Here is an 18,907-nt window from a genome sequence, read left to right as displayed (position 1 = left end):
ACTAGCAATATATATTGCTCTTTTTATAATAAAGTTGCAGCTTATTTTTTTGTGGATACATGTGTTCCACCATATCTTTGTTTTATTTTCACCTACATTGTAGTTATGGTAAAAACCAAAGTAAAGCTCGTAGTTTTTACATTGTTTATAGTAACTGTAGTTAGGTGATACGCTTTAGTCAAAATCTATTACTCCCCCCCAAATAAAAATACAAAAATGTAAAGAAAGTTATAAAATTATGTTTAATAATACAAGTAAAATCTAGTCAGATCTATTTATCAATCTTTAAAGTACATTATTAAAATAGTTATTATCTCTTTATAGTATCAACAAGTATTAGTAACCCTTCAGTTAACATAAAATAGGCTCATGAGATAGTTTCCACCCAAGGCAAAAAATTATTATGATATTCTAAATATTTAATGGTGACGGTGATTAGTCATCACATATATTGCTCTAGGAAAATACAAATAATATAGTAAATATAAGGCCTCTTGGCTGTAGGTAAATGAATTTATATGACTGACCTAAAAATAGTAAGATTCAGGCAGAGCTGAGCACATTTAATTTCCCTTGATTTAACCATTTATGCAAGCAGTTAATATTTACTAGTGAATTATTTGAACATTATTTCAGAATCTGTTAGTTGAAAGCTTCTTGTTTTTCACAGCAAGTGATCTGTAGGGCCTTAATTTTCTTACTATGCATCAATATTTCTGGTTTATACCAGACCAAAATGCACTACTTTGATAGAGCTCTTTCCTCTAATTTCCTGCTGAAAGAGAAAGGGGGAAAATAATAATAGTATATGATATAATATAAATTCAAATTTTTTGGCTAAAGAAAGGATTACCTTAAAAACATCAAATGAAGAAACAAAAGCAGAGGGTCACCATTTTGATATAAATAAAGCTAGCAAAAGGTAGAGATTGCTTTCCTGAATTTGTTTTAAAATGAGAGAACTACCAGTATTTGTAATTCAGCTTAAAAATACAAGTTTCAAGTCAAATGTCAAATATATGTTTTTGAGAGAAAAAAGGTGGACATTTTGCAATTATGGCCTTAGTAATTATGGCCTTAGTAAGTAATATATTGGGCCTAAAATATGAATCCTGTACTAAAGAACATATTTCTTTACAATGATGTATTCCTTTTTGTAACAATCTACAAATGTTTCCAGCTTCCTGATGGAAATAAACTACTGTAGGCGTGGAACTTGAAACAAAAAGAAACTTGCCATAATGCAATATTTAGCATATGTTCTAATCATTTCAATAACAAGTTATACATTTTGGCAGGAGAAATGTGCAAGCTACAGCTGCTTCAGGCTTTTTTGTATGCTGACAAGTTCAAGTAAAACTTTTAAGATTTTTTAAAAAGCCTTGACATGTCAGAATAAATCAATCTTGAAAAAAGACTAGCAGCTCTATCTGATAGTATATTAGTTCTAACAAAGAGACTTTAATATAAAGTTGTATAACATCTGCATTTCAACAGGTAGCTAATATTTTATGGCTATATCCTCTAATTGGTGCCAGCCTAGTTTAGTCTTTAAAGTAATGCAAGTAAAAAACACAAAGTAGACTTTTGAACAAATGAGCTGACCTTTACTAGCAAACCCAAGACTTGCACATTAAAATGGTTTTCCATATTTTTCTCTATAACGAAGTTTTCTGCTATCCCAAGTGCCATAATAATAAAACAGAAATCAATTAATATTTTCTCCTATATTTCCAACATGATTCTCAAATAAAGTTTCACTATCCTTAGAGTGAGACTCTTAGGCAAGATATGAACTATAGTTTTGAACATACTGACTTAAACATTGAAATCTGCTATATTTTAACTTTCATAAGGCTTTGAGTTGCTGGCTGGAAATAATAAAAAAAGCCCTTTGGGGACAGAGAAAATGAAAAAAGTGCTTACCTCTTCCTCATGCACTTCCTGAAAAACTTCTAAAAGAAACCCCAAAACAAATATCTTGAATAAATTATTAGGAAATCATATAAAATGCTTATAATTTAACTAACTTTTTAATGTTTTAAATGTTGCATATTTTTTTCTACATGCACGTATACACATACTGTACCTATGGATATAAGCAATACATTTACTGATTATATATGTTTACTACAGATACTGTGTATACATGGAGTAGCCCATCATTGCTGTTCCCTCCGTATGCTTTCTACATGTGCCTACTCTCCCCTCTCATGAACATCTTCCCCCTTATGTAAAAAAAACAAACCACACAGATAGTAGAGACAACATGCTTTAATAAATGTGTTGGTAACAGGACATCTAATGACCTTATCTCATTTATTTGCATAAAAGTGTGGCATCTAATAAAGGAGAATATTTGTAGCTTAGGGTTGAAATGAGGGATCCTTGGTGCTCTCTGAATTTGATTGCTTTCTTCCAGACGTTTCATTACTCAAACTAGGTAGTGTCATCAATGCACTGATGATGTTACCTAGTTTGGATAGCAAAACATCTGCAAGAAAACAAACAAGCTCAGAGAGTACCAAGGACCCCTCAGTGTAGCATCTTGAGTTCACTACTCAAGTAACAATTCTATGGTAGAATTCATGAATCTATGTCAGTAGAAAGGGCAACAGTCAAGATGCAGAATTTCATATTCTTCCCGAAGGCTGAACAAGCAGCTCTGCTTATCTTCTTCACATCTTTCTTTTCTTGGGAGTAGCAAGTACCAGGTGAATAATAGTCTGTGCCATGTGCCAGGTGTGTACTACAGTTTATTATTGGTATGCATAGAAAACTGGGTGGAGTCCTAAAAGCTTGCCTTTGTGCCAAATCAAGCTTTAAGCAAAAGCAGCTCATTTAATTATTTGAAATGGTAAATCCTTCAGCATGCAAGGTGATTTTCATAATACAATCCTGTGCACGTCCACTCAGCAGCAATCCTGAGTCCAATGGGGCTCACTGTTAGAAAGTAACATCCTTGACTATTTTTCTGGAATAGCCTCATCCCAATTACCAACTTATTCCTACTACCATCTTTTTTTCTTCTTCAGTATTTTCAGTAGGTCCATTGATATCCAATAATCCAATGTCTAGTATACCCAATAATATCCGTACATTGTTTTATCTTATATAAATATAAAATGCACATAGGATTTCCTTCTGCACGATTGATTACATTTTTCTTCCTATTAATTTCTCTCTGTGTTTCCTGTTTTGGGAACATATGAGCCATTTGTGGTTTTTGACAAAAGAGATAAATAGTCAGAGCTTTTGCACGACTTAAACAATGTTTTCTAATGTCGTTCACAGATTCAGAGAAACAATGGTGGACTGATCAAGTGACGAATATATTTCTGATAGCTCTGTTCTGAATTGCCTTATCTGTGACCCACAGACAGAGCTAAAAATGAAGCAGAGGCACACAACCTAAAGTTCCATGAACTACATTGGCCCCACAGAGACTTGAGTCCCCAAAGTATTTTTTGGTCCTGCGATATCCACTTTGAGGAATTCATCAAAGGAAGTGGCATATTTCTGGATGAAAAATGATTAGACTTCCACAAAAATAACATCCTAAATTGATTAATTTATTAAAGCATAAGACAGAAGCAGGCAAGCAGGAATAGGTACACTATCAATATTTTATTCTTGTTCTTCCCTATCAAGATTGTTCTCAGTTTGTCCCGGCTTTCCTCACAGCAGATCTAAATCTTGGTTTGATACTGACTTTATCAAAATAAAAAAGGCGTTCTCCTCCTGGTAGCAAATGCTTTCCAATGTAACAGTACTTTCAATGTATTTCAACCAGTGGTGGAATTTAAATTTTTTTATTACCGGTTCTGTGGTGGGCATGGTATGGCTTAGTGGGTGTGGCTTGGTGCATGTGGCAGGGGAAGGAAACTGCAAAATCCCCATTCCCTCCCCACTCATGGGGGAAGGATATTGCAAAATCCCCATTCCCACTCCACTCCTGGGGGAAGGATATTGCAAAATCCCCATTCCCACTCCACTCTGGGGCCAGCCAGACGTAGTATTTGCCGGTTCTCCAATCTGCTCAAAATTTCCGCTACCGGTTCTCCAGAACCTCTCAGAACCTGCTGAATTTCACCCCTGATTTCAACTCTTTCTAGAATAAAAAAATCTAATATCAAAGAAAAGGCAAACTGTAAAAGAGAAATGGGGAAGTTTAATTGCAGCTAAGTTTAAGAGCCCATCTTGAATATGGGATTCTAGTTAACAGCTCTTAATGATAGAGGTTTTTGTTTAACCTGCCAAATATCTGTAGAATCTTGTGAGAATAATTTCCAGAGTATCTTCACAATGGAATAATTAAATAATCCAGTTGTGACTTACTCTCAAAGTGATCTTCCTGACTGGCTGCTTTTACTGTATCTACATCAGAGCTTAAGGACCTTATTGCGGTATACAGTTATGACCTGGAGAATCCCTTGGAAGTGGATTTATCTCCCCAGAAGAAAGAATAAGGATTGGTGGCTTCCAGTGATGACTGCTTTATTTACGACCATTAACAGTTCAGTATATTTTCTATTGGACTGGAATTGTATTGTTTTTATCCCTTTGTATATCCCTTTCTAAAGGAAATAGACTTGACCCTGCCCACTATAAACCAATTAACTTGTTTGAAACAGAAAACACTAAAATGTCTATCTAAAATAATGGAATTGGATCAAAAGTAAACATATTTTTGTTGAGGAATAGGCTGGGTGGAGGGCTTCTTCTTGCTTGATGTGGTAATTGGTGCATTCAGTTTTTATCTGATTGCATATATTTCTGTAGCGGTTTTTGAAATTTGCTACGTAGCCCTTTTTGTTTCTTCTCCAGAGGGCTTATTTTTTTAGATTGAAGTTTTTTTATTGATATGGGTAATTTGTTTTTTTCTGGTTTTGGTGGTAGTTTGTGGTATGTAAAGATTAATGAAACTTTATAGTGGTCTATATCTGTATCTATATATCTATATATCTATATATCTCTATCTCTATATCTCTATATTTTTATAGCTCTATCTCTATCTCTATCTATCTATCTATCTATCTATCTATCTATCTATCTATCTATCTATCTATCTATCTATCTATCTATCTATCTATCTGTGGGAAAAATGAAGGGCTTCCTTAATAGACTAAAGACTACTCCTTGTCAGTTTTCTAGTCGTGAGTTAGATATTCCAGATATTTCTGGAGCTGTTCCTACACAGACAATGGTGAGGCAGAGGTCATGTTAAGCTCATTACCTTATAATTCAAATTTTAATTTAATCATTCAGCCCCCCCCCCTTTTTTTTAAGCATCACAGTACTTTACAGCCCTCTCTAAGTGTTTACAGAGTCAGCATATTGCCCCCAACAATCTGGGTCCTCATGGCCACATCCAGTAGAATGCTTCAATCTGTTTTGAATGTAGATTCCCCAGAACTTTCGAAATTTCTGATTGGAAAACTCTACTACTCAAGTCACCAATTTCTATCACATTTTTCATTATACATATTTTATAGCACCCTTACCTGTTTGACATGCAGTTTTGTCCATTTCCAGTTTAGTAGAAAAGTCTGTCAAAAACTCACATTCCCTTTTGTCTACTTCACTAGAAAAAATGGAAAAGCAAGGAGTATTATCCAAAGGTCCGATGATTAAATGTGCTGATGTACTTTAATTATTATTGTCTTCAAGTCAGTTTTTTAGTTCCTAGTGACTGTTTGGACAAGTCCTTAAATGTTCCTTGGCAAGATTTTGGAAGGTTTGCCATTGCTGGCTACTTTGGGCTGAGATAGAATGATTGGCCCAAGGATACCCAGCTAGCTTTGTGGCAGGACTGAAACTCACAGTCTGCCACTTTCTAACCAGGTTCCTTAATCACTATGCTACACTAGTTCTGATTCATTTTAATGCAATCATAATTATGTATATAAAATACTTAAAAACTGTGTTTAATGATAAAAATGGTACAAATAGCAAGAACTGTAGCAATAAGAAAAAGAAATCAAATGTCCAAGCTAACCAAAAATAAACAGACACCCCCCACCCCACCAAAGAAAAACCAAAACTAAAATTGAAGGCATTCCATATATAGACTGCAAATAATCAGAAGACTATTAGATGGCAGCAAAGAGCTAAAACATAATATCCTTTGTTGCCATCTAGTGGTCTCCAGATTTTTTCAGCCCACATATGGTGTACCTAATAATATTTAGAGCATGGGGGTCAAACATTGCCATCATATGATATAACATGACATTTTTCCCCTTTGTGGAGCTGGGGTGGACGTAACCTGCGCGTGACGCATCCGGCCCGTGGGCAATCAGTTTAACACCCGAATTAGAGCATAACATTTCTTATGTATTCCTGTAAATTAACTTGTGGGACAATGACAACCAAAGAAATCTGTCTTCATAAAAAGTTTATCAAATCTAGGTTTGGCTGACCCAAATAAAGTAACATAACAAAATCTCTAAATTTCATAAGATATCCCATATGGCATTTTACTTATGTATCGAGTTTCTGGGAATGGAAAAAGTGTGTTATCTTGCCATAGAATATGAACAGGATAGTATCATATGTATTATTTAAATTGGTTTCCAAAGGCTTCAAAGCAGAAAGATTTTAATTCTATTTGTTGAAGCATGACCTGACTGAACAGAATCCTCCACACCTAGGGGGTATATCTTTTTATATATATTTTATATATACTGCCACACTAAGATATTTATTATTTTTATAAATAAATTATTTTTATATCTTCTGGTTGTGCAAACAAGTACATTGTAACTGGTAATCAGAATTAAGGAAAACAGTCTTTCAGGGCAATTTGCCTATTCTAATTTTTTTATTGAGGAAAATATTAAATCCTCTATAGCTATACATCATGAATGTGTTAGAAAGGGGGGAAAATAAAATAAAATGAAAATTGTCTTTCAAAAACTTGAACAGTAAAAACCCCTGTCTCTTCCCATTGTGAAGAACAGAGAGATACCGTGTTTCCCCAAAAATAAGACCTTGTCTTACATTTTTTTGAACCCTGAAATAAGCACTTGGCCTTATTGCCATGCGCTCAAAAGCCCAATCGGGCTTATTATCAGGGGATGTCTTATTTTGGGGGAAGCAGTGTATCATTTAACTATTCTATGTTATTGTCCATTTAGGATCATGATGAAAGAGAACAGAACTTGGAATACTTGAGCATCAGTTTTCTCTCTGCCTCTTTTTCATTAATTTATCATCATTTTGAAAGGGCCAACTATGGAAGCAAAAAGATAACACAGAATGGAACCCTGATACAACATTTTATCAGAAGACAATAAAATCAAATCCATTAGTGATTGGTTTGGATGTATTATTTATTGTTTCATTTTGGAAGCAAAAATTAACTGAACTGAACTGAGTTAACTTTATGCAAGCTACTGTGAATCTATAGGAATTTTATAATTCTCTTTGAGCCATGCTAAACCACAGTGAGGCAGATATCTCATCCTAGTAAGCTTTATTGGCTCAGGCAAAGAAACCAAGGAATTTCATTGGAGACTAGATTAAGAGAGTTTCTGTTCTGCTTTCTACTTCCATTATCTTCCCATAGTTCTTGATCAGCTTTTCTACACATAGTTGTGGATTCCTTGGTGAACTGTAAATAGCTTTTTCAGCTGCCAAATTGTTGTAACCCCTTCCATTTGTATGTTTTTAACAGAGCTTACAGCTATCACTCCTTTCTGGACATCTCTTTAAAATTAGCCAAAACTTGGGCAGATTTTATATATTCTCAAGGCTTAAAAGAAGAAGTTACTTGCTTCCAGTTTTTATCATAGTCAATCAACACGAAAAGCCCCAAAAGGAATAAGTTTTATCTAATATATATAAATCTACCTAAATGCTTGTGCAAAGCAGTATGAAGTACGATTATTTCTAAGATACATAAATAGGTCTGATGCACTTATATCACATGCAGTTGACACAAAGCCAAGTTTAATTTGAATCCAAAGGGTGTATGATAAGTAAATAGGTTCTGTTTAAGCTGGCCCAGGTGGTATTCATGTACAAGTAATAGACTTTTCAGTTTTTCATTTATTACACTTGGAATACTACAGTAGAAAATGATTTAGTTCACTGATTGCTAGATACTTTTTTATTCTCTTTTTAAAAAAGAATGTTGAAAACCTCTCATTCTTATAGATGTAGTTATTGACAAAAGCTATTTGTTCACAAAAAAAGTTAGCTTCCAGTTAATATACAAGGTGATGTACAATCAGGCCCCAGTAATGAATTAAGTCCTTCTCATAACCATGTCATTCCATCATTAATCTGGTGTAAGAGAAGACAACAGATCTATTTAGGGTATTTTTTTTAAGTTTTCAAACAGCACAAGCAGCAATACTATATCTCCAAAGAAGAGATCAAGAATTATTGTCCTTTTCACAGCAGAAAATGCATGTTTCTTTTTTTAATAACAAACATCATTAACCCCAAATCAATCTACTTCAGGGCTCTTTACTGAAAGCTATGGCCATAATCTATCCTGCTGGTTCAGCAGGGGTTGGTAGATAAATGTCTAGGGCTGACAGGGACTGGCCCAAAGTTACCACAGTGGTTCCCACACCCAAGGGATAACTATAACCTGGCTGTTTCAACTTCTAGTCCAGCACCTTAATGGCTATACCATACCAGCTCCCATATCATATATCTACACATATATAGAAGTGAAGCCAGCTGAAGGACTTGTGTCTATGCAAATTTTTTAAATTGAAAAGCTGTGTCGTCATAAATTTACAATTTATCACAGAATTCTGATGACAAATCTTGAAAAAAAGCAGGAAATATGTCAAGCACTAATTATCTATCTCAAATCTACCCCATAGGATATATTATGGGAAAAAGCATAGAAAAAGAACAAAAGAACTTAAGATTCCCAGTCAAATGCACTATTTGTATCATAAAAGTATTTTCTATGTGCATTTTTCTATTTGGAATTTTTATAAGGCAAGTAACATAAGGTAGCATACAACAAATGGCTCGGTGGTACATTTTTTATTCAAAGTTCTAGAAACTTTTTCCAGCTTTCATTTACCAATTTCTATCAAAACCTGAGATTCCCAAATTGTTTAGTTTTTTAATACATTTTTTAATTTTTGTTTATATCTATGTTGTTTTATATGGGCTGTAAACTGCCCTGAATCCTTCGGGAGAAGGGCGGTATAAAAATTGAATAAATAAATAAAATAAATAAATAAATAGGACTTATTTTTAATGCTGAAAACTGATCCATTTCCAAGACAATAAGCAGATGAAAATGGGCAGATATTACCCAGATAAAGTAGTTTGTTCAATCTACTATGAATCAAGATTAATTTATTGTGACTGTTTGGCATGCATTGATCTTCTAGTGCAATCTTTCTGACACACCTTAAATGTTATTTACACATTGCAATAGCTTTCTAGCTGAAAAAAATTAGGAGGAAAGAAGATTGGGGAGCAGCAATTCAGGAAGAGAGAAATTTGACAGAAATATTATAATTTTAATTTTATTCCAAATGTATCTTTCTATTAGTATCCTACATAAACAAGTATTCAAATATTTTTACACACATTAGAAATTTGCAAAATCTTATTAGCCTATAGAGATTCTCAGTCATCCAAATCATGATTGTCCCAAAGGTACTTTTTCAAAAGGCAACTGAACTCTTTGTTTTTCTTTGAAGAAGTTTCGCTTCTCATCTAAAAAGCTTCTTTAGTTCTGACTTCAGGCATAACTGAAGAAGCTTCTTGGATGAGAAACAAAATGTCTTCAAGAAATAACAAAGTCCAGTTGCCTTTTGAAAAAGCACCTCTGGGACAAAGCCTTATTCCTACAAATGAAAACTTGAGGGAGTTTTAGTAATATAATGTCTACTGCAAAAAAAAAAAGTCCTACTAAAAGATACTAAATATGATACTGAAAGGATAAAAGATGTATTGGTCTTCTATGGTTAGACAGGATCTCTGGAAAATATATTAGACCTACAAAGAAATAAAAATTTTAAACATTTGCCAGCAGATAAACAGACTCCCAATAACTTCTCAAAATTCAACTTTCTCTCCAACAATGTAACCTATCTTTTTATATTGACAGATGAGGGTTTTGATTAGACAATCATGTTTCCTTACATATACACGTGAAGTAAACTAAAGTAACATACAAACTGTGTTACTTTAATAATTCTTGAGTAGGAATAATTGGGCATGAAAATCAGGATTATAATGGGTAAATTGTTACGGAGCAATTGCTGAATAAACTGAAGTAATAATATAGTAGTTACTTCAGTTTATTCAGCAATTGCTCAGTAACAATTATAAACAGATATAACTGTTTATAAGTTTATCTTATTGGTGTGATTTGGTCTAGTGGTTAAAAGGATCAGGCTATAAACTAGGAGACTGTAAATTCTAGTCCCACTTTAGGCATGGTAGCCAGCTGGGTGACTTTGGGTCAATCACTTTCTCTCAGCACAACACACCTCCCCTTGGTCCTCTAATACGAATCAAGAGCGAAGTATTCAACAATAGTCTGCATTTTAATCACTAGAAGACTCGATTTCAGCCACCTTAGGGGCATAGAAATGTAGAAAAAATTGAACACTTTTATAAAGAGATTAGGGTTCTTTATAGTTGTATAGATTACTAGTGATTCATCAAAATATTTGGCAGCAGAAATTTAAAGGTGCTCAGTCACAACTAGTTCCTAATTAATTTTGGGAATGTAGCTCAGGTCTTTTCTGTTGACTACACTTTCCTGGTATCTCTTCAGAAGCCTCTAAACAGCAAAAATATGTATTAATGTCAATTTAAAAGGGGGTGGAACTTGACAATGTTGAAATATATGCCAAGGATTCCTTAACATTAACATATTATGATCATGTGCATATTTTGTTACAATGTATATGCAGTCTCTCATCTTTATGACTTTTAGCAATAGACAATTATTCTTTATGCCAATATAAATTTATTACAGGGAGTTCCCTTTAAACTTGCATTTAATTTGGCATTTAAATGTTCACTTCTAAAGTACTTGCAGTAATAACTAGATGCTTTTTTTAAGAGTTAAAAAGGAAAGAGAGGAAAAAGTGATTGTAGATCTGTATTATTCTATGGGTGGCAGCACACAAGTAGGGTTTAATAGTTAATTAATTAATAGTTGGAGGGGTGGAGGCTCTTTAATGTTTGCTCCCTCAGAAAATAATAATCCCAGTTTTAGAGGGCAAAGCATTTTAAGTAGTTTTTTTTTTATTTAGATGGAAGTATTAATCACTTGTGATGACCTTTGTAGCTCATCAGGTACAGTATTCAACACAGTAATGAAAGAAGTAAAAGTAAAGGTTGAAGAACTTTGGAACTATCTGCAGCGGGAAACCCCTACTGTATTAATAATGGACTATAATGGACTTTTCTTTAGAAAAACTGAAATGTTCTGAATAATCTGCACAATACAATATATTGTATAATTCTTTGAAACTGATTTTTATTTCATTTGAGGGAATCTTCTAAAAAGGTATGCCAAGATCAGAACCTTAATCAATGCTAAATTCTTTTTTAGATTTTTCTTTTTTTTAAATCTAGTTAGATTTTCTTTTTAAAACTGGACAATAGTTTTAAACACATTTACTTGAAAGTATATTTATTTATTTATTGATTGATTGATTGATTGATTGATTGATTGATTGATTTTTATACCGCCCTTCTCCCGAAGGACTCAGGGCGGTGTACAGCCAAGTAAAATTCAATATATAAACATTAAGAGAAATTTTAAAACAAATTTAAATCTTAAAATATAAATAACCCCAGTAAAATTTCAGTCCAGTCCCGCTTGAATTTCAATGAAATTAACTAGGTTTACTCTAGTTTACTATAAATCGGGGTAATCAACCTTTTTATAGCTACCGCCCACTTTTAGTAGTAAAATTTTCTAACCACCCACCAGTTCCACAGTAACGATGATTTATAAAGTGTATTGTCGTCTGCACATGCCTCTCGCGCATCGTGGATTAGGTTTGGGGGGGGGTGCCAGCTACCAGCTCTGCTTTTCTGTTACAGCTGGGTGGTGTGGGGGGAGATGGGTGAGCTATTCTGGGATGAGGGTCTTTTGTTTGCGGTCGCACTATAGCGCCATTTAGTTTCACTTATGTAACGTGAACTAAATTTATGCACAGGCGATACAGATAGTATATTTTCAGAAATTTAAATTGTTACAGGAATTTTATGAAAAGCTAATGAAAATGTTTTTAAATAATGCTATGAATTTTTTTTAAAAAGTCAATTAAATTAAAAACGAGGAAAGTGCTTCAGTATTGGACAAAACACCCACCGCCCACCATGAAAACTGGAACGCCCACTAGTGGGCGGTAGGGACCAGGTTGACTACCACTGCTCTAAATAATAGGTTTAAGTCGGCTCTGTCCTATTGACATTACCGAATATAGAATAATCTATACTTACTAATGATAAGGATAAACATAATAATGGGAGTAATTAATCTTTATGAATGCATGCTAGGCTTCTTAAAACAATTGATTATTTACTAAGCTAGAAAACAAGTAAGGTTTCTTCCAAAGTACAGTAAGAAATCTGGATAGCAGTTTTGAATACTATATTAGGAATCACCACATCATTTAAAGTATCTACAGGTATCTCCTTATAACATCTCCCTATTAGACTATATAAATATTGCTATGTATTGTCAACTATCAAGGACAAAAGTCAGTTAAGCTATCCATCAGACCATCTACCATGTTTCCCCAAAAATAAGACCCTGTCTTATATTTTTTTGAATCCTGAAATAAGTGCTTGTCCTTATTGCCATGTGCTCAAAAGCCTGATTGGGCTTATTATCAGGGGATGTCTTATTTTGGGGAAAACATGTATCTGTATCTGTCTATTCTGTCCTGTCTGTCCAATATGATGCAACAGAGTTTACATGCTTTGGGTTTCATTCATTAAAGAGTATTGTGGGACTTAGGAAGTAGGCCTTCTTTAGAACAGCATACTCCTAGAGATTTGTAGCGTTCTTCTGACTTCATTTAAGTGGGCCTTTAAAACCTTCCTCCTAGATTGGTGGCTGTTTCCATAGATTAGAAGATATTTCTAGATAGGAACTTTTTCTTTGCTGTATATTGTTCAATCTGTTTTTTTTTGGTTTTTTTTGCATTTATATCCCGCCCTTCTCCGAAGACTCAGGGCGGCTTACATTGTGTTAAGCAATAGTCTTCATCCATTTGTATACTATATACAAAGTCAACTTATTGCCCCCCAACAATCTGGGTCCTCATTTTACCTACCTTATAAAGGATGGAAGGCTGAGTCAACCTTGGGCCTGGTGGGACTTGAACCTGCAATATTGCAAGCAGTTGCTGTTAATAATAGGCTGCATTAGCCTGTTGCGCCACCAGAGGCCCATTAATATTAAAAACCAGAGGTTTTTAATATTGTATATCACTCAGAGTTATCAAAAAGCAGGTAGCCATTACAAATATGATTAAATCCATCCATCCATCCCAGTTATAGTCTTCAACACTTATTCTTCCCATTATACTGTACATTTTAGATTTAGAGCGCTATTTTAAAATTTGACTTGGTGAACAGTTACATTTTTTTCTTTTTTGATAGTTGCCCGCTTTGAGCATTTTACCTTGTAGAGCTGTTGCATGTCGTATATTTGAGGAAATCATCACTTGTACTGCATGGTGGGAGACTGCCTTCAACTTTCTGTTCTTGTGGTGTCATACGCAGGTCCACAACAGGTTCTCTTAAATTATCTTCTTTGTTTTTATGTCTTGGAATCTCTACGGATTTAATAAATAAAACTGGTATCTTCTATTGCCAGAAAATAGTAATCATCTTTAATAGCAATTGGAGTTGTCTCTATTCAAGCGGCTCCTATTACTATCCATAAAAACATACAGTATGAAATTACTAGATGGTATTGTCACTTCACATATTGTTATGTGCAGTGGTAAAACCTATATCACTGGAAATGTTCACTTCTAGAAGGATTAAATACAAACTATTAGTATTCTGTCTAGAAAACCAAATTGACATTAATAACTGGGACAATATGAATATAATTCTAGCACCTTTTACAAAGAAATAACAAAAACAGTGGCACTCCCATAAAAATACTGACTTTGTGATTTCTCAGTGATAGCTAAAAAAGTGATGCCACTGCAGCTGTGGAATTATGTCAGGTGTTTGTAGACATTGAAAATGGCAGCATCTTCAAGATTAGCTAACCTTACTAGGGCATAAGATATTACAAACAGGACCTCACTTCTTCAGATGCTTAGAGTGGGTTTGCTGTTACAGGACTTTAAATTTAGGGAGTGGAAGAGGGAGAAATGGAGAGGGAAAACAAATTAGCAGCTTTACATGATTGTGGAAACTGAGAGGAAGAGACTGAGTGCCACTTTATCAGTTAACGAAGATTATAGGTTAAGAGCTCATTATTCTGTTCAAATCTTCAGTAACGGATTGCAATTTTTAATTGTTTGTAATTCAGCTGCCAAGGTTTCCTGTTCCACCACTATTTGAGGCCAGTGACAATTGTGCCATTGTCTTGTTTCCATTTTGAGATCTGCTGTTCGATTATTATCCATTTATTTTCTTATTCAAAAGGTATCTTGTTTTTCCTATGTAGACTTCAGAAAAAGGGATTATGACATATTGTCTTAGATGACAAACATATGAAAGCATGCCTAACATTGTGAGCAACAATTACCCTATTTTTTGGAGTATAAGACGCTCTGGACTATAAGACGCACCTACCTTTTTTGGTGAGGAAAAGAAATCTGCCTCTGCCTCCCAGCAATTTTGCCTCCTTGCAGCAAACAGCAAATAGCCTGCTTTACTTTCATTTTCGTTTTCAGCATAGCTTGATTAGCACAAGAAAAAAAAAATCTGCTCCCAGCAATTTACCTCCTTGAAGCAAACAGCAGGGCCTCCCACAAAACAGCTGAGAGTCGGGAGGCCAATCCAACCCACAATCAACTTGTGCTAATTAGGCTGTGCTGAAGCTGAAATGGGCTGTTTCTTCTTGCTGATAGCTGCAAGGAAGTAAATTGCTGGGAGGCAGAGGCCAAAGGGTGGAGGCCAGTGGGTGGGCAGGGCTACATTCGGTGTAAAAGACGCACCCAGATTTTCACCCCCTTTTAGGGGGAAAAAGGTGCGAAAAATACGGTATATTCAATTATTATGCTAAGGTAGCATAAGAAGTTATTTATGATAACTTCTTCACCATAAATAATGCCCATTCTTGCTTTAGGTGAATTTATATCTGGACCAAGCTTAGGAAATAGAAGTATTTGAAATCTACTGAAAATACCTAAAAATAAATAATTCCCAAAATGGAAATGATCTATTATTTTCTTATAGAAGTTTTTTAAAAATAGAATTAGAATTTAAGATAGTAGAAATTATAATTGCTGATATAAAGAGACCCACTGTCTTATTTTCTATCAGAATGAATTACATATAGTTTATACTGAGAGGTGATGCATGCAACTTTTCTCCTTTAATCTGTTGATGAACATTAGCCTATCTGTAAAAAACAGTCACCTATTCTCACAAAAAGCTTACCACATGCAATTTGATCAACAGGGGATTCTGACAAGTCTTAGAATTTCAGTGTTTGGTTTAGCACATGGTAATGCAGATACACTTCTTTGTGTTGGCACTGTGCCCAGAAATGGGGAACAATTTGTTTTCTCAAGTTTCCATTCTACTTTCTAAAGTGAAATTGATTTCAAAGGTATATTATGACACAGAAGAATGAAACTGGCATCTTAATATTGCATCATTAACAAGTCTACTTAACAGGAACCATTAAATATGCACAAAGTAACAGCTGCTCTTGTATAAAACAGCTTTTTTGGCATGAAAACACACTTGATAAGTGAAGATAAATCATTTTTAAAAATATCTTTTGTACTCTACATGATAAGTGCAGTTAATTCTGTATAATCTGATGTTTACACAGTACTCATAATGCAAAACCTTCTTAGGCAAGAATAAACCTTAAAATGCTGAAGCAAACATTTAATCAGAATACCTCATGCTGATTTTGTAAAATTCAAAATATTCAGAAATATATCTTACAAACTGTGGTGGTATTTACATCTGTTTTGCAGATATATCCCAAATGAGTCATTAAATCTGATTTTGTTTACTACTTGTTCAAAATAGCTATTACTGGAACTTTCTGTTCTTAAAGACTCATGAGAGGCATGGAATCACATTTACTGTTTAAGATGAAAAGACATTCAGCCCTCTTTAGGCCTAACTAGCAGAAAAGAAAGCTGCTTATACCCATATCCATGGAAACATTGTTTTTGCAAGTAGGAGAGACTGCTGTTCCCTTAACAGAATAAGAAAACTGGATGTTTGTCAATGGCTTAATACCATTGGATAATACCAAGGATAATCATTATTATCCTTCAGACATCTGGAAATTGTGAATTGAGACGCTTTTTCAATGTTTATTTTGAAATAAATTAGAAAGATACATTTCTTAATTTAGCTTCTCTGTTCAATACTAACACAAATAGTTGCACAACTGATGCCAACACCTTGTCTTAAAATCTGCTGCTTTAGACAGAAAGATGGAAGGAAATTTTCTGAGTTTGGTTCAAAACAAAATTAATACTGTAGAAATGAAGAATGAAAAAGAGAACACCTTCAGGCAGAGCCCCAATTCAAAAATAGCATCTTTAGAAACAACGCCCAAAGGGTTCGAAATGGCCATTCAGATGATGTATCAAAACTCTAGAGAAATACAGGGAGTCCCCAACTTACAACCACAACTGGGCCAAAATTTCTGTTGTTAAGTGAAACATTTTAAATGAGTTTTGTCACATTTTATAACCTTTCTTGCCACAGTTGTTAAGTGAATCACTGCAACTGATAAGTTAGTAACCCGGTTGTTAAGTGAATCTGGCTTCTCCATTGATTTTGCTTGTCAGAAGGTTGCAAAAGGTGATCACATGACCTTGGGACATAGCAATGGTCATAAGTATGAACCAGTTGCCAAGCATCTTAATTTTGATCATATGATCATGGGGATGCTACAAAGGTTGTAACTATAAAAAATGGTCGTAATTCACTTTTTTCAGTGCCACTGTAACTTTGAATGGTCACTAAATGAACTGTTGTAAGTTGAGGACTACCTGTAATATATAAATGCAATAATGAGATGAGAAGACACAGAATTGTCAATACTACCTAATTTTTAAAATTTTAAATTTTAAAAAAATTAAAAATAGCAATTGCATCTTAATTATGCTATATAGTATCTGACAACTTTATTTATTCCTTCCGAAATGAAAGCTGAGTGACTAAATCCATGAAGAAGATTCATAGTTATATAGTATTTTGAATTCACCAAACCAAGGTTTCCCATATTGTAGGGCCGATTTTGTTACTAGATGTAGTCTGGATATAGATAGTTATATCACTGTTAAAACCTATACTCATGAAAGATATTCAATTTCTAGATTAGCAAAAGAAAGGTGGCAAGATGTAGAACTCAACAATAACAATCTTCCTGGGGAGAAAAAGTGAAATAAAAAGAAATAGCAATAGCATTTAGACTTATATACCGTTTCACAGTGCTTTACAGCCCTCTCTAAGCAGTTTACAGAGTCAGCATATTGCCCCCAACCATCTGGCTCCTCATTCTACTGACCTCAGAAGGATGGAAGGCTGAGTCAACCTTGAACCTAGTGAGATTCGAACTGCCAAATTGCAGGCAGCTGGCAGTCTGCAGAAGTAGCCTGCAGTACTGCATTCTAACCACTGCGTCATCTATGAAGCCTGAACTAATGTAGAGTCTGATATACTATACCTATCTATTATGGAAAATCTATTTTACAACTGAGAAACACTAGCAACTATGTTTGCTGAAATCATCTGCCAAATATTACTTAATCTTCCAAATAACTTTGGTAGAAGAGCAGTACGTTTTTGGCTAGATTCTTCCTGGGAAATCTTCGCCCACTTCTAGGGGGAGAAGAAACATGTGAATTTACCAGTTTATCCATTTGCTAAAGTAGAAAACAGGTCAAGATAAGATGTTCATAAAATCTTTGTTCCTTATTCAATATCTCAACTTTGAGTACTTGCTCCTTTTTTTCTGTAGAGAAACTCATTCAGAGAGACAGGATGCCGATTCAGACTAGTAATCCTGACCACAGTGTTGTCAATCTCAAAGACATGTGAGTCTATCCCCAAATGACTGTGAAAGGGATGACAGGACCAGGAAGATGGCACTAATTTATAGTTAGTTGATGCTCTTCAGTTTCCCTAAATAATTTCAGGTCATTTGATTATATGTTCACTAGAAGAGTTCTCCAGCTAAAATGTTTGGTGTAGTGGTGTCAAAATGTGACGATATTATTTATTTTTTTTAAATTTCATTTTGTCACAACAGTATACACAAACATTGTCATAAGTAAAAAAACATATCATGAAGAATGAATATACATACATACATACATACATACATACATACATACATACATACATATATATATATATATATATATATATATATATATATATATATGTAGGTCTTTGGTTATTCGGGTTTTCTCCGAAATTGAAGTGTCTTGACGTTTAAGTCTCATTCGTCATCTTCAGGCTTCAGATTTGTGCTTCTGGGAGCAATGTGTGATTGCAGCTGTTTGTCAGAAAACATATACATATACATGTATATGTATATACATATACATATACATACATATACATATATATATATGTAAAGAATATGCATCAACTATACTAATTTGATATAATAAAGGGAACAATAGGACAGAAACGGTAGGCACTTTTGTGCTCTTATGCATGCCCCTTATAGTCCTTTTAGGAATAGGGTGAGGTCAATAGTAGACAGTTTTTGGTTGAA

The 18,907-nt window shown here is 34.3% G+C and overlaps 1 protein-coding gene across 12 annotated transcripts in view; it reads right to left on the bottom strand.

Annotated features, from left to right (window-relative positions):
* Nucleotides 1-254: 254 nt before the first annotated feature.
* Nucleotides 255-18,907, bottom strand: part of WDPCP (WD repeat containing planar cell polarity effector) — a 262,122-nt gene continuing 243,469 nt past the window's right edge. For 6 of the 12 annotated variants that reach the window (XM_058182449.1, XM_058182484.1, XM_058182476.1 and 3 more), the window contains 4 exons: nucleotides 13,643-13,796; nucleotides 5,505-5,584; nucleotides 1,927-1,955; nucleotides 256-775 (listed from right to left, as the gene is read on the bottom strand). In XM_058182449.1, the coding sequence (XP_058038432.1) occupies nucleotides 722-775; nucleotides 1,927-1,955; nucleotides 5,505-5,584; nucleotides 13,643-13,796 (317 nt within the window). In that variant the 3' untranslated portion in view covers nucleotides 256-721. Of the gene's footprint in view, nucleotides 776-1,926; nucleotides 1,956-5,504; nucleotides 5,585-13,642; nucleotides 13,797-18,907 lie in introns of those variants that run through there. The other 6 variants (XM_058182433.1, XM_058182497.1, XM_058182441.1 and 3 more) reach the window with 4 other exon arrangements.

This window comes from Ahaetulla prasina, chromosome 1, assembly GCF_028640845.1.
Source record: "Ahaetulla prasina isolate Xishuangbanna chromosome 1, ASM2864084v1, whole genome shotgun sequence".
Classification (NCBI taxonomy): domain Eukaryota; kingdom Metazoa; phylum Chordata; class Lepidosauria; order Squamata; family Colubridae; genus Ahaetulla; species Ahaetulla prasina.
The sequence above is the reverse complement of the archived record's forward strand: the minus strand, read 5'-3'. Positions and strand labels throughout refer to the sequence as shown.